Source organism: Pelmatolapia mariae, linkage group LG18, assembly GCF_036321145.2.
Source record: "Pelmatolapia mariae isolate MD_Pm_ZW linkage group LG18, Pm_UMD_F_2, whole genome shotgun sequence".
Taxonomy (NCBI): domain Eukaryota; kingdom Metazoa; phylum Chordata; class Actinopteri; order Cichliformes; family Cichlidae; genus Pelmatolapia; species Pelmatolapia mariae.
In genome coordinates, this window is record NC_086243.1 from 24757195 (window position 1) to 24778691 (window position 21497).

Below are 21497 nucleotides of genomic sequence, written 5' to 3' on the forward strand. Positions count from 1 at the left end.
TCAGGCCTTAAAATATCCCCTGTGAGCTGGCCAAATGAGTCCTGGAAGTCCAACCTCTTCACGAGGGGGAGATGACAAAGCTCCAGCTGATGACGTCCAGCACTCAGATGTGCAGTCGATCGATGTAATGCATTCACGCAACCAATGGTCAGGAATTTGAAAGTGTGTTTATGCTGTAATGTTTTTTATAGAGGGAATCGATCCAGAGTTGCCAGGTTGGTGGATTGTGTCTCCGGTACCGAGGCTTACATCACGCAGCAGAATAATAATAATAATTTGCTTCATTTTCACAAATTTATATTCATAATGTGGTTTTGCAGAGATGAGCTCACTTTCATTTAATTATCGAGATAACAATGAGAAGAGAAGGACTTGAAGGGGAACGCAGTCCCACGGCAGCATAAAATAGCTTTTTAAGCTGCAACATGGATTAATAATATTGCTTTATTGTTTGTGTTTATCATCATTTTTTGTGTAATTGTTAAGCAAATCAGGACAAATGAAGGGTTTGCATTACTGGAAAAACTCTTAAAAGAAATTATACAATCCTACTAATCTAATTTGGTGTGACTGTTTATTTTAAATGAGTTTCTGTGTTCTGTATGTTCAAATGTTGCACATCAGTATACCCATCAAATGACTGCATTCAACATGTGCTTTTATTCTTTTTCTGTTCACAGAAACGAGCAAAGGGCCAGTTCCTCTTTGATAAAGTGTGTGATCACCTCAACCTACTAGAGAAGGACTATTTTGGCATTACATATAGAGATGTAGAGAATCAAAAGGTACTTTTTTTTATTTTAAGGAAATCTTATTAACTAACATGTTATATATTTTTACTTGGAAAGTGGTTCATCGACAGTAGGAAATGAAGTTAAATGTTTCTTTCAAGAAGACATTTATAAGATAACTGTTATATATGCATACCAGGCAGGATTTTCCCCTCTGGGCTCTTGGTAATTTGCTCCCAAATTAACGATGATTTCATGTTTCATCTTCTGTGGTTGTGTCTCGCAGAATTGGCTGGATCCTTCCAAGGAGCTGAAGAAGCAGATCAGGAGTAAGTGCAGCAATCCAGTGAAGCTACCTGAATGTTATATGCTCTGAATTTCCAAGTGAAGCCTTTGCTTTTGTTGAATGTTGATTTTAATCATTTCATGTTCTGTCGATACCTCAGCTGGACCCTGGAACTTTGCTTTCAATGTAAAGTTTTACCCACCAGACCCCTCACAACTGACTGAGGACATCACAAGGTCGGTTTTGCTGTCCTTTGCTTATATTCTTCTATAAACCTTTTATAGACTTGGATGCATAAAAATGTACTTCTAGCACTTAAAAATCTCAGGAAGTTTTCAAAGAAATGAGAAAATCCAGACATTAGATATGATTTTTAAAAAAACACGAAATTGCAGTTTTGTTTACATATATATATTTTTATATTTTGTCCTCATTCTCTCAGGTACTACCTGTGCTTGCAACTGAGAGATGATGTAGTTTCAGGTCGCCTGCCCTGCTCCTTTGCCACCCACACGGTGCTGGGCTCGTATACAGCGCAGTCTGAACTTGGAGACTATGACTCAGAGGAACTCGCCAGCGACTACCTCAGTGAACTGCGCTTCGCACCCAACCAGACCAAAGAGCTAGAGGAGAAGGTCATGGAGCTCCACAAGACTTACAAGTTAGTATCTGTAGTACTATTTCATTTACACAGCATGCAAGAAAATGATTATTAATAGAAAGAGTCAGAAGGGTGTCAAATAGTCCAGTGAATTTATTATTGGTGGTCATAAACATGTCACTTTAAATTTCTTCTGTGGAAATGACACAGCAATACAGGCCACACAGTAGATAGGGATGGTGTGAAATGTTCGTAGAATGTTTTTAGAAAAAGTAAACTGCTTTTCTCGTCTCACTGAATGGATCGCATATGATACGTAGAACATAAAAGGACTAGTGCTGTCAGCGTTAATCTTGTTAAAATGACGTTAATGCCATAACTGCATTAACGCGGCAAATCTCCGTTGGTGAGTTAGCGCGTTAACGTCATATTAACGAGATTAACGTTGACAGCACTAAAAAGGACCCATCATTGTTTTTCTACTAATAAAATGCTCTGTTTGCATTTAGTAATGACATGTGCGTAATAAGGTCCTCTGATCAAATTCTTCATAAATCTAAAGTTGAATTGCACGTCTAGTTTTTATGCCATTATTAGGCCTTGAATCAGTCTGTGAATCTGAGTGAACATTCACAATCTGACCTTAAAAAAAAATCTCTTCTAAGTCTCTCTTCTGATCCCCCTCATTCCCCTTTATTGCAATGATTTGTCTGTAATTTGATGCTGGTCCATTGGCTGCAGTGAGGCAGTGACATCGCCAGGATTAGGGTCTTCTCTAAAGACAATCTAAAAATGGATATACTTAGAATTCTCTATAGAACTTCAGCTAAAAACATCCATGAAAACAGCCTTTTTCCAAAATCTTTCAAGCTATAATCCTGCTAATAATCCATGTAGAGATTTTCTCTCTCTCTCTCGTCACATTGGTCAGAAAGGTTTAAGTCTGCTTTTAAGAAAAAAAGAGAGGTTTAAATCTCTTTGCCTTACTTGCTTATGTCTGACGTGTTCTGTTGTGTCCATTCAGGGGGATGTCACCGGCTGATGCCGAGATGCACTTCTTGGAAAATGCCAAGAAGCTATCCATGTACGGCGTGGACCTCCACCACGCTAAGGTAGCAAATCGCAACAAATCTTAAGTATTTATTTATTAATATTTCTTACAACACAATGATATATCAGTCTATAGAATTCAACCTAACTGGTTAATGTGAAGTCAAATGTGGAAAATGATTTAGTTGTTTTTTTAAAGGTTAACCTGTGAGTTTTTACAGCGTGCTTTATTATACATGCAAACCAAACAGTAACTTTTTTTCCCCCTCTTTACAGTCGACATGTGCAAGAAAGCAAACAACCATCACTCAGTCTCATATTTACTCATTAAATATGAAGTTAACATTGGCACAGAGTCTAAAAGTCTCTCTCCCCCCAGTACATGAATATATCGCTAATTTACACAAATTAAATGAGAGGCTTCACCTTTATGTGAGGTTAGAATAGTCTTTGTGTAAAAGATGGACTTAGCTACCACAATATCACAGAGGCCTAAGTTAAAAACACCAAAATGTAAAAACTAGTTATTTGTTACTATAAACAAAGAGGTGTACTTGAAGGATTTTCACATCGTCAGACGTGGTGGGTGTTTCAAAACAATTCATGTTTTTCAGAATGTGGACGTAAACTGTTTTTGGCGTTTTCTGTGTGAGGTCTTACACAAACACATCACCCATGCACTCGGTATTGACGCTTGCTACCACAACACTGCTGCTTCAGACACATCATGGCTGCCACAGTAATGCCTCGATTTAACATGCCACTGCTGCTCCCCTGACTGACTGACATTGTGTCACTGTTGCCTCTCTGGGGATGGGGTGGGTTTAAGAGGGGTGATAGGTGGGAGGGGGTCTGGAGCCCAGCTTGACTTGGATAATTTCCCATCTGTTTTATTCTACTGTCCAGATTGGATCAAATATGTCCCTAGAAAACGGGCGGTAAAAACAGAGAGCTGGTGTAGGACAGCGGGGCCGCTGTTGTCATAAAAGAAAATTACAGCCATCAGTCTTCTTGATATGAATCTGTTATCAAATGTGCTTTGAAAGTCAAAAAAGGGTCTAGATGCACATGATGGGGAGGAAATTGCCTTCACAGATTTAGATCAGAATAGAGGAGATGACAGAGATGCGGAAGTGGCCTTGATCAAACCGAGCAGACATCAATGCTCAGTGTTGCTTCTGTGAGTCACAGTTTTGATACACGAGAAAAAGATGTACATATCAGACCAGCATCCCTCTTTTGTCTTCTCTCCTCTCTCACTAAATGCAAAGTTGGTAGGGAATCTCTATGAATGCTTGGCTCCAGCTGAGGGAGAGGTAAGAGGCTGCTTTCCATGTGCTTTGCCCGAATGAGAGTGTGTGTCCATGTGGTCTCTACTTGTGCATGGTTTCCTTCAAAGGTGTCATTTTAAGCGCCCCACAAATCACTTAAGGCTGGTTGTTCATGCTTTGGATCAGCACCTCCCTTTTCAAAACGTCGTCATTCATTTTTACCTGCTCATCTCATGCTTTGTGCAGTGAAGAGCATCATTTTTGTGCTTCACCCACCATTTCTCGAAACTTCACTGTTCCTTTTGCCAGTTGGAACCCCTTCAGTCTTAATTCAAACTCCACACAGCCTGCATAGAAGAGTTTAGAGTGCCATATGCCTGAATCCACTCTCCACCTGCCTGCTTAACCCTGTTATTATCACAAACCTGGCTCTTATCTTAAACTCCACTTTGTCCTGCTGTGCACCGACACCTAAACGCCTCCCGTATATCCTGTAGAGTCTATGGAAGTTCATATTTTAGGGACCACAAAAAAAGAAAAAGAAAACGGTGCCGTGGTCAGTGAACTTCTTTGTAAAGCTTGTCAAGGACTTTTGTGTTAAATAACATCTTGTAAACAATATTTCAAACATAACGTATTTCCATATTTTGCTTTGTCGTGTGTTGATGTTTGTGTTGTTTCCAGGACTCGGAGGGTGTGGAGATTATGCTGGGAGTTTGTGCAAGTGGCCTACTCATCTACAGAGACAGGTTGCGGATCAACAGATTCGCCTGGCCCAAAATCCTCAAAATCTCCTACAAAAGGAACAACTTCTACATCAAAATCCGACCCGGCGAGGTAAGGATAAGTTATGAAGATACTGGAAATGACTTTCTTGCAGCAGCAAACATAAACTTGAAACCTTTTTTAAATTGTTTGTCAGCTATAAAGACCAATGATTTAAATTCTAACGCGTGTTGTTGCCACTACATTCATAAAACCCCATCTCTGCTATGTGTGCATTGTATTCTGTAGCTGATTTATGTTGGAAATATGAATATAAAATTATGGCAGGGAATTGGGAGATTGTAAAATGTGTCATTGAGATCTGTGGCAAAAGATAATACAGCACTGGGATTTCACTATTTCTATAATGCTTAAACTAAAAAATACATATTTATAGAGCACTTTTAAAAATCCACAACACAAGGACAGCAAAAAAGCAGTCATGGGCCTGATCATGCCATCCATTATTTGCTTTATTTGACTTGATTGCTAAGTCGAATGGTGGGATGGAGGTATGTTGGTGTGCACTTCCTCTTGCTTGGAGACTAAAGCAATATTCTGAAGAGCAATGGACCTCTCAGCTGGAGTAGAGAGAGACCGAGTAACAACAACTTTGCTCTCAGTTGCCTGGCTGGGCGTCTGCATTCAGCCAGTAGCTACTAAAAACCCTGTGGCAGCAGTGGGTAGCACTTCTTCTGGACTTCATGAAACATCTCTAAGAGCTGATGAGTTTTTGAACAACCTCCAGGGTTAAGAATATAATGGAACCACTATATGTAATTTAGAGGCAGATAATTTTAACTTTGTGATTTATTTTTGAATGGCTGCACTCCTAAATATTGAATGCAGCTTTACCAATTATTGCTCTTAGCTTTTGCAAGTATTAAACAAAGTAAGGCATCTGCATTTAAACTAAAGCTTTCTTGTTTAGCATGTTTGTTTCAAAGATTTTCAAAGGGGACACTAGATTGCACACAGTCAGTCTTCAGGGATGTCAATCTGTCTGGTTAGGATATATAAACCAGTGTGAATCCATTTCCTCTACCTTGGTGCACAGTGGCAACAACAAGACAAGCACCAAAAAAGAGAATTGTTTTGGGGGTGGTGGCAACAAACCATTGCGCCTCCCGTCGTCCCTCCTGATTACTTTTGGTTTTCACTTGTGCCCTTGTCACTGCTGATAGCATGACCTGCTGGTACCTGCAGCCCTGTCAGGTTGCACAGGTAGTGCAGCTCCTCCAGGATGGCGCATCTGTACGTGCTGTTGCAAGAATGTTTGCTGTGTCTCAAGAGTATGGACAAAATACCAGGAGATGTGCTCTGGCACCCTTCATCCTGTTTCTCCTCACATAAAGCAGCAGATGCTTGTTGTGCAGCTGGGTTGAAGCTCTTCAGTCCAACTCTCCTGTAATAGCCCCCATTTCCTCATATCAGACAGCAAAAGTCTGTAGCCACCACCATTCCCTTTATGTGGGCTGTCTTGTTGTTGCTTCTTCAGTGCACTTGTAGTCACTTTGATTTGCACAAAAACAGGTGAAGCAATGGTTTCTGCTTCACAGTGTCACCTTATTTTATTTATTTTTAGTAGTGTGCATTTACAGCTTAAAAATAGCAAACAACTAACAACAGTTACATTTAGAAGCAAGCAGGGTTGTAGCTCCTCGACAACAATACTTTAACATCAGCTTCCTTCCAAATGTAACAGTGCTTAGTTGCTGGATTTTTCAAAGTGCATTTACTTTTACTGCAAAGGGAATTAATTTCAGTGTCTAGAGCAACCGGGGAGAGTCTTTATCAGTGTTACACACACCATCTGTACCACTGATACTCTGAGGAAACTTGACTCAAACGCCATCAAGCTTAACTTTACTATATTTAGTACTTTCAAAAGGTAACAGTAATAATGAAAGTGAATTCATGCAGTAATTTGACAGTAAATCAACAGTTCAGTTACTGTTTTATGTATAAAAGAACAATGAAGCCAAACATTCCTAGAATAGTTGACATCAGTTCTTGCAGAAATCTCATGAAGTAGAGAAGAGTCAATAACTGCTGCTGCCTCTGGGCATCTAGCAATTACTGGCTAAGTTCAGCAACCCTTTGGGGGAAAAAGAAAGTTGGGCGAATTTTCTTCTTTGTTTTCAAATGTTAATAATGAATTGTGTTCACTTAAATTATCAAGCTAAAATGCAAAGCAGTTATCCTTTTAATTAAAGACAAATACCTTATAAAAACACATTAATATGATTAGGGGGAAAAGTAATGAATTGTGATTGTCAAAGGGATCTCCATGGTGACTCCAACCACAGCATTTTGTCTTACTTGCAGTTCGAGCAGTTTGAAAGCACGATTGGTTTCAAGCTTCCAAATCATCGTGCTGCCAAAAGGCTCTGGAAAGTCTGCGTGGAACACCATACCTTCTTCAGGTAAGAAAAAACAACAGACCTGTGATGAGAACACAGCATTGAGAAGTTTTAATTATAAATAATATGTGCACCTCGGCAGCTCAAGCTTATTCTCCACTCAATACAATGCATAATACATTGTTTCCCAAACGAATTTGTGAATCAGACATGCGATCCTACAGCTTTGTCAGCACAGATTTACTGCTAATCATTATACACGAATTCATGTCGTGAGAGAAGCATCGTCCAGACTCTTAATAGTTGTTGCCATTTGGAAAACATGCAAAGTTTGTTCATTTAAGCAAAAAAAAAAAAAAAAAATATTGGTCTCCAGGGAGGTTTTGAGTAGCGTGCTCAGCCCCAGGGCTCTCTGGGGAATGTTCACTAAAGTAGCAGTTAGCGTTTCAGAGCACTATGCTTAAATCTGTGTTTTTATTTTTGGTTTGAATAATGTGAGTGTTGGTAACTTCTGACAGGCTCGTATCCCCCGAGGCACCCCCAAAGAAGTTCCTGACTCTCGGCTCCAAATTTCGCTACAGTGGCAGAACACAGGCTCAGACACGCAGGGCCAGTTCTCAGATCATCAGACCTGCTCCGTTCTTTGAACGCACCTCCAGCAAACGCTACAACATGTCCCGCAGCTTAGATGGAGGTGAGGTGTTGGTTTTTCAGGTTATTTTGAGCAGAGAGATTATTGGAAGTGTTTCTGTGCAAGAGGAAGTTGCTATGCCTCGGGGAAGTGGAAGAAAAATATTTGCACCTGAATGTTAACGTAGCTGTTAAATTTTTGGTGCATGTTTAGCAACACTGTGACAAATGCATAAAGGATATAATAGCAGCAATGTCCAGGAGCAAATCAAAGCTTTTTCACAGTGATTGACATGCAGTTGGCCATCACATCCATCTTTGTCCTCTGGTGTTTCAGCTCCAATTATGGAGAACCATGAGACCCTGATGAAGGACAGTGCTGCTGATGGGGAAGCCAAAATCATTGCCAAGGGAGACATTATCACCACTGTAACAACTGAGAAAAAGGCAGAGGAAGAGAAGGCTGAGGAGGGGGACGCTAAGAAGGACACAGCAGAGACACCAGAACCTGCGGCCACATCACCGCTCAGACAAGACACAAAGGTAAGTTGCTGTCCACCAGGATCAGTGCACACGCGCGGTTGCATTTCATTTAGACTTCAAGGAAACTTGCAGAAACATTGGATGTTTTCTGTTTGATTCAGAGAGGTGCTACACGTGAAAGACTAAGATTGTTTCTTAGAAGCTGCAGTTATTCTGTTTTAAGCCCTTTCTGAGATTTTAATTTTGCTTTCTTTCTTAATAGACTTCTTCTTGGCTGATGAGAATTTCCCACTTGCTATCAGCTTAACCCTCTGCAGTAGACAAGGCCTAAATGCTTTTTCTCATTTTCTGTGCGCTTTACTAATTAGCTTTTCTTTTCTTGTTCTTCCTTTGACCCTCACACTATACTCGTGTGTGCTCATGCTTATTCGCCCCCTTCCTTTCCCCTACACACACACGGCCATCTCGTCATTGTCATTTCCCTTCGTCAGTGCCCCCCTCATGCATTCACATCCGACCCCCTCCGTTCTGAGCTCTCGCTCCCTTCATCCCCCATTTCATCAACTAAAGTACGGCGCAGGCACAGGGAGAACGCCCGCAAGCGGGCTTCATCAGTCAGTCCAGTCAAGAGCAGTACTGGGTGCCGCCGCCGGCAAGCCCGCGCCGACCATAAAGCCGCCCTGCTGGAGGAGCAGGCGCTGCTTTTGTCAGCCCGCAAGCAGAGGCTGGAGCAGGGCAAGAGCAGGGGCGGCACGCTCTTCTCCTTCTCCCTGCACCTGCCCGACCTGTCGTCCATCCTAGATGAGGATGGCTACATCACATTCCCTGACCTGTCAGAGATGCGCTTCCTTCCTGAGTGTGCGCAGAACTTCCTCCCCATTAAGTCACCTTCACTCATCCCCTGCTTCCTTTTCATCTTCTTCTTCCTGCTTTCCACTTCCTTCTCCGTGCCCTATGCCCTCACCCTCTCCTTCCCGCTGGCGCTGTGCCTCTGCTACCTGGAGCCCAAGGCAGCCTCCCTGACCGCCTCCCTAGCCCAGAGTTACCATGACCATGACAGTTCAGAGGAAGAGGAGGTGTGTTTTGCGTACGCCTGTATGTTCCAGTACCCGCCCCTGGCTTAGAATGACAGTCCATGATATCGGTTAACCCCTTACCGTGTCCTCTGCCGTTTCACCAGTTCAGAGCCGACCTGGAGACTGTGTCTGTCCCAGTGTCTGTCAGTCTCCTACTTTCAGAACCTCATCTCTGCCCAGTCACATTCATCCTGTAGACTACATCCTCATCAGCATCACGAGTACACGGAGATGAACTTGCAAGTCTCACCATTTCATATTTGATGTATGTTTAATGAGAGGGTTAGACACAAATAGTCAGGGACATTAAGAGCTTCTGAGCCGCTTCAGTGACACGTTATCATGAACTCTCACTGAAGAAAAAAATAGTTCATCATGTGACTATTTCACTATCTGAATGAGCACATTGTTTTTACAGATTATGAGTATCAGAAGAAGTCACCTGTCTTCATTTAGTCACTAATCCTTCACCAAACCCCACAAAGAAAAACACGGCTTTTGTGGCTAACCCATCTCAGTGTTATCATATACATTTAGGGCTTTTATAGATTAAACCGTGATCCATACCAGCTGCATGGGAACACATCCATATATATCTGCACTCAGTCTCTCTGCATTGCGTCCAGAAGAGCAGCACTAATTAAAATGAATCATTCAAACTGAACATCAGCTGAAAAGGGCCCCGAGTGTTTCGGTGAAGAGGCTTGCCATGTGGAGTGCAAAGATGTGCTACCTTTCCCTCAAGCAGCACTCTTTGCAGTCACCAATTATGAGTGCAGTGTAATACACGCTGTGATGCAGAGAGACGGTGACAGATAAATGCATCCTAATCACCCCAGCATGCATGACATGAGAGGAGGGGGAGGGCCTGAAAGTCAGGTTACTGTTCGGCAGCAAATTTTTACTGTCAAGTGTTTTGTGTTTGTACAGTGACTACACAGCAAATGTCATATCCACGTGGAGTGATTGACATAAACCAGGATGTAGCCTCTCGTAATCACAAATTTGTATTATTGATTTAAAAATATATATCAAATGTTACCCTGAAATGTCAAAGTGACTGACCGAAGGTTTCATCTTCCTCTGAGTCTGTTTTGCTTCTGCTTATTTTTCATTTGCTTTTTAACTGTTTGTTTTGTGGTTGTTCTTTTGCAGAACGTATCTGCAGTATTGTCTAATAATCTGTAGCTGACAGTGCAAACAGCCAATGCATTTCCATCTTCCCCATTATTGTGGCTATGAAGAATTTCTGTAGAGCATAAATGCAAATAGTCAAACATTCACAAGTTTGGTTGTTCTTGTTTTTCTTGCTTTCGACTTGGACCCGTTTGGGTGTGTCTGTGAATGCAGACTGACAGCGAACAAACTGATTTTGCCTTTGATGGAGAGATGACCGCTACAGAGGTTTGTACACAAAGGAAAACCATCATAATTAAGGCATGCAGGAAATACAGAATAAAAAGGAAAAGCAAGGAAGTGCCGGTGAATTATAGGTCTGGTAACCACTGAAACGTTTTTGCGAAAATGCAAAAGTCGTGTATGTCATGCATGCTCTGGATCTTGTTATGCCATTTTAGTTCCTTCCCTTTTTTATGTATTAAAATGCATGTCACAATATCTGCACTTTTATCTCTTTATCAGTCTTTTCTACAGACTCCATTAATACTGACTATTGGCTAAGCCCTGCACCTGTTGCAGTGTCTGTTGATGATAGACTTTAATTTGTAATACCTAAAAACAAAAGCGGTTTTTAAACGAAGAGGATTTCAGACAGGCTTCTCATGTCTGTCTGATTTCATCATCTGAAGTGAAAAATATTGCCAGATTCTATTAGCTTAAGCTCCTGTAATACGCTCATTTTGGCCATAAAGGGGAGACATAACCATCCCAAACTAATTTGGATGTTTCTATCTAATCGTTGCTGAAGTCTGGCAGCATCAGAAATAGCTGTTGCTAGAAGCTAATGGCTAAATACTGGTGGTTACACTTGAAGTCAGAAAAGAGAGCTTTTTAAAGAAAAACTCTCAGCACACAAGTCAACGTCCACTTGGTTTGTGGATGTTGGTAATACTTGTTTATTAATTTAAGAATAAGCTCAATAGCTGTGTAGTATAGAGCAGAGAAAGTCACTGTTTATTCAGTTTCTTCCACTTTTTGGTTTGGAAAGTTCAAATAAATCAGCTGCCTGATAAAACTTGCTGTCAGTCCTCTTAAACCTGTGGACAGATCCAAAGGTGGACATGGCTGCAGGTCCTTGTTACATATTTTGTTGTGGACTGTAGTTGTTCAGAGCCGGGGATTAGCTAACTGTCAGTTTCTGTTCATTATCTTTATCCTTCCCTCTCTTACCTCTGCTTGCTTGTCCTTGGTACTCGCTTTCTCTTTCCCTTCACCTGGTTTTTCCATCTGCGTCTCTTCTTTAATAGCGCATTACTGTCTTGTCTCACTGTCTCTATGCTTTCCTCCTTACTTGCTGCCAGTCTGAAGCAGATGAGGACTCTGAGATGCGGACGCAGGTACACCGGGCTTGCTTCGCAGCCCTGCTCAGTGCATCACACCGACATCAGATGCACTGAGCCGCTCACAAATCAGCCATCAGTCATTTTGTTCCATCCATCTGCCTTCGCTTGCCTGTTGCTGCTGCTGCTGCTGCTCTCTATCATACCTTACATCAGACTCTTGCTTAAATCCACTGCGCAGACTTCTGCTGCTTTTTTGTGGAGTCATGGTTATGTTTAATTTCCTGCTGTTGCTACACCCAGGACTCAGATTTCAGTTTAAGGTTCTTCATAACCTGGGACTTTTCAGTGCGTTGAAGCTTACCCTCATTTGTCAGTCATACTGTACAATCCGAGGCTCCCAGTTTCTCCTAAAACTATTTTGATTTTAATAAAGCATCTAATTCCCTTATTTACAGTTCCTCTCCCCCTTTCTTGTCTTTGCAGTATAGTTTCATAAGACGAGTAAAAGGGGAAAACGTTTTTATCAGACATAGTAATCTGATGCTAGAGGTTGGTAAGAAAAAAAAATGCATGACTGAAATGTGCATGCAGGTTACTTTGGTAAGAGGAAACCTAACTGGTAATCGAAGTGGTAACAGATATGTCTAACTGATGAGTGGCTGCTAGTATTTGAGATTTTGGGGATTTAATTTATGAGTTAGACTTGCTGTGAGCATCCAAATGTATTCTTATGACAAAACAGACTAAGTTGAAATAGGTCATTATTAACCTTGAATGAGATTTGGGAGTGTTCTTAACTAAACCTATGAAACTAAATCTGTAAATCTCTGCATGAAACCATTTCCCCCCCAGAAAATTAAGCTAGTCTTAAATGCTTCTTTAGCATTTCAGTACAAGCTGCTACTTTCTTAACAGCTGCCATGTGGGTGTACCTTTTTTTTTTTTTTTTTTTTGCTTTTGTTTTGCTGTTTGTGCTAGCTGCTGCACAGGTAGCCTGCACAAAGTCCTAAACAGGCCTGTGAACAATAAGTATGAAGACCCGAGGAAGCAAATAATGCATCTGATATAGGTCTGCGGAAGTTTACGTTGCAGATCTTTTCCGAGCTGCATTTTATGCTGTCCGCGTATTTTTGGTAATTCTTTGGAAATGCAAGCTACCATTGCGTACATGAAGCATGGCCGTCGTTCCCTCCGCGCTGCTCCTGCCCTCATCATTGTATCACGGTTGATCGGCCACTTTAGGACACAGAGCCTCCGGCGGAGGTCGTCAAGCACCAGACCAACATCAGCGAATTGAAGCGTTCCTTCCTGGAGACCGGCGGAAGCATCACCACGCCCGGTCTGACAGAGTGGGAGAAGAGACTCTCCTCGTCCCCTATGCGCTCACCCAGATCGGATGAGGCACCAATGATAGAGCCGCTGGAGCTGGATGTAAGCTGCAGCACCACAGCAGACTGAATGATGGCATGTGTGTGTAGAGCATGACATCACCAAGGAGATTTCCTTTGTTTTTTTTGCTTTTAAAAAAAAGTAGTCAGTTCAGGATTTAGTGCACATTGACTCATAAAGCAGTAAATTTAATATTCATAATGAGCCTAGGGCTAGATTTTTTTTTTTTTTTTTCTCAAACTGTGCAAGTGTGATTGCACATTTTGCATCCCAAATGGTTTTAGTGCATATGAAAGGAGACGATGGGCACCTTGACAGAGGAGAATGATCCGTAAAATTATTCAGAGCTGAATAAAGTTAATTTCAGTCAGTGTGCTTCTCTTTCCCTCTTATCAGCTCATGTCTTCGGTAACTGATTATCATATTAATTTGTCTCGGTAATGGATGATGAAGTCATTAATCAGTGGTGTGATTGTTGTGCTCAGTGACATTATGTGCATTTTTATCAGAGTTTCTCCTTGTGATGTGTAAAATTATCTGATAGACTTGCGCAGGACAAATGAGCGGCACTAATTAAAGTCTGTGAAGACGAGTCACTGACAACAGTGTGTTTGACTAAAATGCGAGAAGGTGAAGGAGCTTTAGGATCCAGAGTTGCCACAATGGAACATGCGGTTCCACTGGTTGTGTCCGTTCTTGTATTTTTCTTGAATATATGTGACTTTCTTTAAATGTCTATTTATGTTTTGTTCCCTCTGCAGACTAAAGAAGATGAGCCAGCAGCAGATGAGACAAAAGAGGAGGTGGAACCTAAAATCACTGAGGTAAGCTGCTTCCACTGAGTTAATATTGAACATGTGTGAGACTTGTTGGGTTTTTTTTACTTTTATCTATGTGGAGCATGTGGTTCTTTGAAAGAACAGTGTTTCTGTCATTTTCTGCTTTTTTTTCAACACCCTTTAAGCTTTAAAAATCCATCTTTGGCCACTGTTTGAAAGCTTTTAAAACTTCCTTTTTGTCTTTCAAGTTTAGAAACTGCTAAAGACTCATTAGTGCTTATAGTGACAGTACCTCTGTCTCTGCGCAGGGACACTAGAACTTGCAGCTCTTGGAGAAATTGAAGTGTGATTACTAAGAGCTGCAAATTGCCTGTGGTCGTTGAGAGTAGGACGCCGTTGTGATGCAAATGCATGTTTTTTCCAGATTTGATTGTAGTTGAACAAACCATTAAACTGTTGTAGGAGTTTAAATTGATTTGACCACATCCACAAAGGTTGGTTAGCAAATCACAGAAAAACAACAGAAGAAATCTCAAATTAAACTTATGGCCAGTGTTTGGGACTGCCCAGTCTTTAAATGTACTGAAATATGTAAAATTGGGATTTAAGTTTGTTTAGCAAAAGGAAAAAAAAATTAAAGTAAGAAAGTTTTCCCACCACAAAAGGAGATTGCCTGTGTGTGTGTGTTTGATTTCTCCTTGTGCGTTCTTTGCTTCTGCTGTGTATTGGCTTTGTCATGTCCTCTGTCTACTAACTTGAACGATCCACGTCCAATAAGCCAAGTGTCTCCCCAGGCAGCAGGTTATCTGGTGAAATATGTGGTGGATAGTATGACAGCTGATGGGCCCACCTCCTCTGGGCCTCATGGGATTAGTCTGTCAACCACTATGGACGACGACGTCTTTATGGACGGGACCCTGAGGGAAGTGGAGGAGAAAACCCCTGAGTCCCAGGACGAGGTGTCAGAGAGGTTGGTGGTGAAGGTCAGCCCCGGAGCTATGAGACAAGAAGTGTCCCAAGCCATCAGCGACAAGAAAGGGACGCTAATTATCCTGAAGGACGCCGAGGATAAATCAGACACTGAGGGCAAAGAGAAAAGTGCTGTCCCTGGAGAGTTTAAAGCTGATGAGCATGTAATGCTGATGGCCTCTAAAGAGGAAGAAATCCCCAGAGCAGACACTTCAGTTGTTACAGAAGCTCAAACTGCAGCCGCCAAGATGCTGAGTCCGAAGGTGGAGATCAAAACAGACAGCATGACTCAGATTAAAGGTATTGACTCGCCTAAGAAGGCTATGGCATCATGGATTTCTGAGGAGGTGAAGACAGAGACTCCAGAGTTCATCAGTGTGTCAACAAAGGAAGTAAAAGATATGAAGACTTCTGATGGACTACAGGAGAGAGCAGAAATCTTCACTTTCAAAGAAGTCCAGTCTGAGCAGTCAAAGTCCAGCCTGACTCAGATTACAGTTTCTGAATCTTCAACTACATCTTTAGTTGTGGTACTGTATGAAAACTAAAAGTAACTATTCAGTTTTGGCTGCCTCCCCTCATATCTCCACCACCACCACCCGCTGCCTAGCCCCATTTACTGCCTTCACTCCAGCAGCGACCAAACCGGTCTAATAACTCAAGCCCCGTGCATGGCTAACAGTCCCTTAACACCTAGCGTTTACACACATTCTTGCCAAACCGTCGGTTTCTGTTGCAGTCGGGCCCGCTGCTTCTTTTTCAGTGCAGCTGCTTTGGGTTTGTTTTTGAGTTTTGTTGACAGCTAACAGCTTGCCTTATAGTAGCAGCTAACTCCCACAGCTGATAAAGGAAGAAATTGGGTCTCTGTCTGTTTCTACAGCTCTGCTAAGCGACACCATTTCTTTCTTTCGGTTCCGTTATCAGTTCCCTGAAAGCAGTGACTTCATAGCCCTGGCTCGGTGCCACTGCTGCAGCTTTCATCCTCCAAAATCCCCTCTGCCTCATAAACAGGTCGGGGGGGGAATTGTATGGATCTACCCGAGAAGAGATTTCACTGTTCTTATGGAGCAGTTTTGAAAAGCAGATTAGTGGAAATTTGCTCCTAGTGGATTTAGTGATTCTAAAACCGGATTTTTGTTTAAAGGATTTAGGATTTGTCATAAGTCAGCACATTTAATAAGTTACATAATGGTATTCCATACAATCATTACATTATTTGCTTTTCAGTCCTTTTTTTCCTTTTCCATGCTCTCTCCTTTGGCTCTTTGAATCCAGACTGTGACTTTTGACTGTTCCCTCTTCACCTCTCTCTCTGTTCTTGTGTCCATCCATCTTCCTGTCCCATTAGTCTACGTTGGAGTGTGTTTCCTCCTCTCAAAAGGTGACCACTGCTCTCTGGCCCTTACAGTAAATAAGTATTGGAACACAGGTTGTATGTAATTGTTGTACTGGTTGTACACATGTTCATAACTAACAGTTGCTTCCCTTTACAGGTTTGAAATTGCCCTGTGTGTTTGAATTTTGACATTATCTAATGATATAATTATCGTTCACAGGCACCAGCTGGTCAGGAGGAGAAACCGGTGATAGAGACGGAGGCACTCCCAGCCAAGTCTGCAGGGCCAACGGTAAATATCCAAACCACAGAGGCTGTACAGGCCGAGCAATCGCACCCTACAGCAGAGCTCACAGCCGCAGTAGTGTTAGCAGAGGCTGCTAAGAGGGTACTAGATTATGCAGTAATGCCACAATCAGAAATGTGTGGCTGTAGGGTAGGAGTTGAAGAGTCAGTTTTTCCTGACTGTGCCACATTCCTAAAAAACGAGCCAAGGGCATCTTTGCAGGTGAAGGCAGAAAGGCAGCCAGTGGCAAAACATTTGGGGGTAGATGAAAATGCTGGGGAGCTAAGCTTATCAACAGATGTAGAGGTGGAGGCACCGATGTTAAAAAATGGCAGTGATGGGTTCAGATTTACTCTTCCTGTTTACATTAGTGGTTATGGAAAGCAAGGAGAGCTGCCTTTAACAGAGGAGGAACCCGATGAAGAAAAAAATACGAGATTTATGGAGTCTTTAGAAAAGAAGTTTGCAGCTTTTAAACATGCAGGGGAGAAGAAGCACACAGAAGTGAAGAACAGGAGGGTCCAGTTGTCTGATGAGGTACAATTTTTCAAAGAAGAATTCCCCGTAAAGACAGAAGATGGTATGGAGGTGGATGAAGAGGTGGTGGAATGTTTTCCAGTGGCCCCTGAGTGTACAGAGGATGACTCAAAGAAACTTTCAGAGATGTCAAACCGTTTGCCGTTTGAAAAAGAGAAATACTACCATGTTAAGATGGAAAGCCCAGAAGATGAAACGGAGGAAGCAGAGGATAAACCATTGGATGTAAAGAAGGGAGTACATCACAAGTATGACAATAAAGAAGTGAATTTGCAAAAAATGGAAGAAAATGAGTCAGAAATGAGAGGAGACATGATGGCATCAGAAGAAATTGTAGAGGGCAAAGCACTGGAAAAAGAAACTGATGCGCGAGGCCAGACAAGCCCACACAAAGGGACTCGATCTGAACTCCTTAGGTCACACACACCAGCTTCCAATTCGCCTTCTGCTGTGCCTCGGTTGGAGGTAGCATTGCATAAGCTTCAGAGGCCTCAGCCTCATTACTACAGACTCACCATCACCGACCCCCCCCCCCCCCCCCCCCCCCCCCCGCATCACGGCCCGCCACTAGTAATCGATCTAGCTCTGCCAAACGCATGGATTTATTTCTCAAGCAACTTCGCAGTTTGTTGCTGTGCAGATCAGCTGACCTTTTAATTGATGTGGTGCACACACTTGATAGAAAACTTGTGATTCCCGTTCTTCAGTGTCCTCCCCTGCACTGGATTAGGGACTAACACATGACTGCATGCTCTTTTAGTGATTTGAGGCACTCGGTGACCATCCTCGGCTTAGCTTATTAGCATGCAGTGCTTATTTTAGTCAATGTGATTTACTTATTTTAAGAACAGAAGCACACAGTTAACAGTGAGCACCTGTAGCATTTGGTTTCAGGCATAACATCCGGCTCAGGTAGGGTGCTTTTCATAATGCTGGTCTTCCCCTGCAGGCATTTATTTGTCCCTGTTTTGTGTATTTGTCAAACAGAGTCCCGACATTACCGCAGTGGCTACCAAAGACATGCCCGTGATCCACACTGAGACAAAAACGATCACCTATGAAGCTGCAGAGGTACATGTGACCACAATGTGTGACTGTCGTAGTTATTGGATGGCAGTGATTGAGGAATAGTGTATGAGTTGGTATAAGAAATTTAGCAGTAGCAACAGCAGGATTTGAGGTGAACTGACAATCATGTTGCTTAAACATGCTGAAGATGCAGAGCAGCACTCGTTCACTGAGTGCAGTGTTTGAATTTGCCTGGGAGGTCAAATATTAGCTCGACTTTTAGCGCCATTTTGCTCTTCACTACCTCTTGTGAGAAATGTTTATTTTGAAGCTTAAAGCTGGATTGTGTTCAGCTGCTAGTTTCTGACTATCATCTGCTTGGTGAGCAGCCAGCATTTAATGGAGAACGGTTATCAGAAACGCAAAAAGAAAAAAGGTAAAGCAACTGCCTGCTGTGACAGCAGACGACCAATGAGAGAGCGAGTCAAAACACTGAAGTTACTGGAAAGTCTGAGCAGTAAGAAATGAGGTAAAAACACATTTTTGAAGCTTTGTAGAGCTGATGGGAACTGCAGCGGTTGGAGTTACTGCAGCTTTAAAGCTCAACTATAAATTTTCATGGATTAGCGATGGATTAAGTCAGCGTTTGTTAAATGGGGTACTCGCATCCCTTAGGCATGCTTTTAAAAACTGCAGGGGGGTAAGTATGTCTACCTCTGCCAAGGATGTTATGTGATTGGTTCAGTTTGTTTGTTTGTTTTTAGCAAAATTACTGGAAAAGTTTTGAAGGGATTTGCATTAAAATTTCACCAGAGGTGGAGCTTAGCACAACTTGGAGTGAATAACTGATGCAGTCAATCTGGATCCAGGAATATTTGAAAGGATTCTGTAACGTTGCTAGATGGGGCAACATTTAATTTTTTATTTAGTACCAATATTACTGATTACTGGGTTACTGTTAAATGTGAAGTGTGTCACTAGTTGCTTTCCTGCCACCAAGAGAGACAAAGATTCTCACACAAGACAAACAGACTCACTGGGCTGAATAAACATGTCAGTGTTAGTACATTACTGGGAAAAATGAGAAGCACTTGATTAAATAATTGTGCATAATGTGTGGCTCACTTAAAACCACCAAGAGTTATCGTCTGACCTGCAGTTTGTCTCACTGTTTGTCTTCAGCTGCAGACTTGGCTGAAACACACTACCTGCACAGCAACAGACACACACACAGTTATCTACTATATGGTGGGAAAAGTCAACATGTAGCAGCATGTAGCACAATCCAGATAATTTTCTCAGGAGTTAGTTGAGGCTGAAACGGAATTTAAAAAGAACTAAACGTGAATGAGTTTGAGCTTTGAGGTTTCCACTAATCAGTATTTATTGGAATTTAAAGAACGTAGTACTGCTGCTGTGTTTGGATGGTTTTATGTACAGTGCTCATATAGAGTGTTTTGTGTATCAACAGGTTGAGACTAATGGTGACGCAGACCCCGGAGTGTTGCTGAGTGCTCAGACGATAACCTCAGAGACCACCAGCACCACGACAACCACACACATCACAAAGGTCAGGGCGCATCTGTTGTTGCTTTAGACTCTTCACGCTTGTTGTACATCTGAGCGTCTCTCTGCTTTCTGGCAAGTTTGAAACCTGAATTGCTGAATAAGCCGGGAATGAAAGTGTTCTCATCAAGTGATCGCAAGTGTGTGCCTGCCCAAGGGGATGAAAACAGAAACCTGATGGAGGTTTTTCTGCATATATCCATCCCCTGGTTTTTATTTTCATGAGTTATTTCAGTTTTGTTTTTATCAGTGCTTTTAGTATTATTATTATTATTATTATTATTATTATTATTATTATTATCATTATCATCAGCTGCTTAAGCTACAAAAAATGCCAAACAAGTTCAGATACCTAGATTAAGATTTTCTTATGACGAGCTGACTGATGGGAATATTGCAGTGATTTTATGTGTTTTCTGTTGGTCAGACGGTGAAAGGAGGCATATCGGAGACAAGAATCGAGAAAAGGATCGTTATCACCGGAGACGCAGACATCGACCATGACGAGGTCTTTTAGTCCTTTCATACTGTTTCTCTGCTTACCCATACTCATTATTTTTCTCTTTCTGCAAAGCTGATTATTTGATTGTGTGGTAAATTAAAAAGGTCAAGTGCTGAGCGGTGACTTAGTAACCGTCAGGATATTTAGGACAGGAATGGGCTAACGTGACATTTTAAACAAATTAACTCATCATTTGGCTTAACAAGTTCTGGACGTATAAGAAATGTGACTAAAAATGACTTCCCTGTTGGCATACTGACTTACAATCCAACATCCCCGCTCCCTCCCTGCCTTTCTCCGTTCTCTGTCTCCCCCTGGTGATCCCTTTTGGCACTGCACTCCCGTATGTAGGCTCTGGCTCAGGCCATAAAGGAGGCTAAAGAACAGCACCCTGACATGTCAGTGACCAAAGTAGTGGTACATAAAGAGACAGAGATCACGCCAGAGGAGGGGGAGGACTGAACCAGGTAAGACAGCAAGGCCCCAAGTCCCGATCCCGGCGCTGTCCTGTTTAGTCTGGTTTTAATTTGGTTGAACTGGGCTTTTTTTTTTTTTTTCTTGTTTTTTTCTTTCAAGCTGGTTTCCTCTCTTAGGCATGCTGCTTTTCCATCAGCACTTCTTCTCACTGGTGCAGATAGCTCTGTTTCTGTGGTACTTACAACTAATGCATCATGCTGCTGTCATTTCATTCCCCTCTGCAGGGAAAAGGACTGCAGATGCATGTGTGCACACAGGCCGGATATTACAGTCTCAATTCGTAATGAGAAGGCTTAAAAACATTTACAGTAATGTTGCCGGCAGTCTCATGCAATCTAGTGCAATATGGCTACAACACTTCCCTCTGCTGGAGAGAAACACAATTAACTTTTATTTGAGAGCTACAGCATGTACTGTGTGTTAAAAGAAGTCTTTACTCCCTTTATTTAAGATATTTTGTAAGTTTAAATTGCTGTGCTAATATTACAGTTTTCTAAATAAGAAGTGTATTCTTTCCTAAATGTTTATTAGACACACATGTGGAAAAACGTTTGAAATTATGCCTGCATGTTGTGAAATATTGAGTGAAAACATTTTCCATATATTGTTCTGCCCGCATTGTGTTAGCTCACAAAGAGCACAGGCAGGGATGAGCGATTAAATTCCGGCTGAACCGGCTTCCGCTCCGAGCCTGCGACTGCAGACGCGCCCGTATGGACTGAAATCTGATCTTGAGTGCACACAGATGTGCTTTGGTCTATTTTCAACTCTGCTCTTAAATTTGAAATTATATACGTTAGCTGAAGAAAACGTTGTGTGCCCAGTTGTACAGGTCACAAGAAAAAAATTACATTTGGAGAAATTCATTTTTAGGGCTTTTTTTGAAACTACTGAATATGCATGTGACATAAAATATCAGATTTAATCTGA

General features: G+C 41.9%; 1 protein-coding gene across 21 annotated transcripts in view; it reads left to right on the forward strand.

The window, feature by feature from the left end:
• The window catches only part of LOC134616924 (band 4.1-like protein 3), a 52240-nt gene that overhangs the window by 27222 nt on the left and 3521 nt on the right, over nt 1-21497 (forward strand). For 6 of the 21 annotated variants that reach the window (XM_063462011.1, XM_063462000.1, XM_063462002.1 and 3 more), the window contains 22 exons: nt 681-785; nt 1018-1060; nt 1178-1253; nt 1460-1678; nt 2643-2730; nt 3940-3984; nt 4624-4776; nt 7033-7130; nt 7586-7761; nt 8035-8240; nt 8672-9256; nt 10607-10660; nt 11737-11772; nt 12961-13149; nt 13869-13931; nt 14681-15385; nt 16204-16236; nt 16412-16483; nt 18002-18085; nt 19494-19592; nt 20016-20096; nt 20442-20557. In XM_063462011.1, the coding sequence (XP_063318081.1) occupies nt 681-785; nt 1018-1060; nt 1178-1253; nt 1460-1678; nt 2643-2730; nt 3940-3984; nt 4624-4776; nt 7033-7130; nt 7586-7761; nt 8035-8240; nt 8672-9256; nt 10607-10660; nt 11737-11772; nt 12961-13149; nt 13869-13931; nt 14681-15385; nt 16204-16236; nt 16412-16483; nt 18002-18085; nt 19494-19592; nt 20016-20096; nt 20442-20552 (3321 nt within the window). In that variant the 3' untranslated portion in view covers nt 20553-20557. The remainder of the gene's footprint in view (nt 1-680; nt 786-1017; nt 1061-1177; nt 1254-1459; nt 1679-2642; nt 2731-3939; nt 3985-4623; nt 4777-7032; nt 7131-7585; nt 7762-8034; nt 8241-8671; nt 9257-10606; nt 10661-11736; nt 11773-12960; nt 13150-13868; nt 13932-14680; nt 15386-16203; nt 16237-16411; nt 16484-18001; nt 18086-19493; nt 19593-20015; nt 20097-20441; nt 20558-21497) is intronic. The other 15 variants (XM_063462005.1, XM_063462006.1, XM_063462008.1 and 12 more) reach the window with 14 other exon arrangements.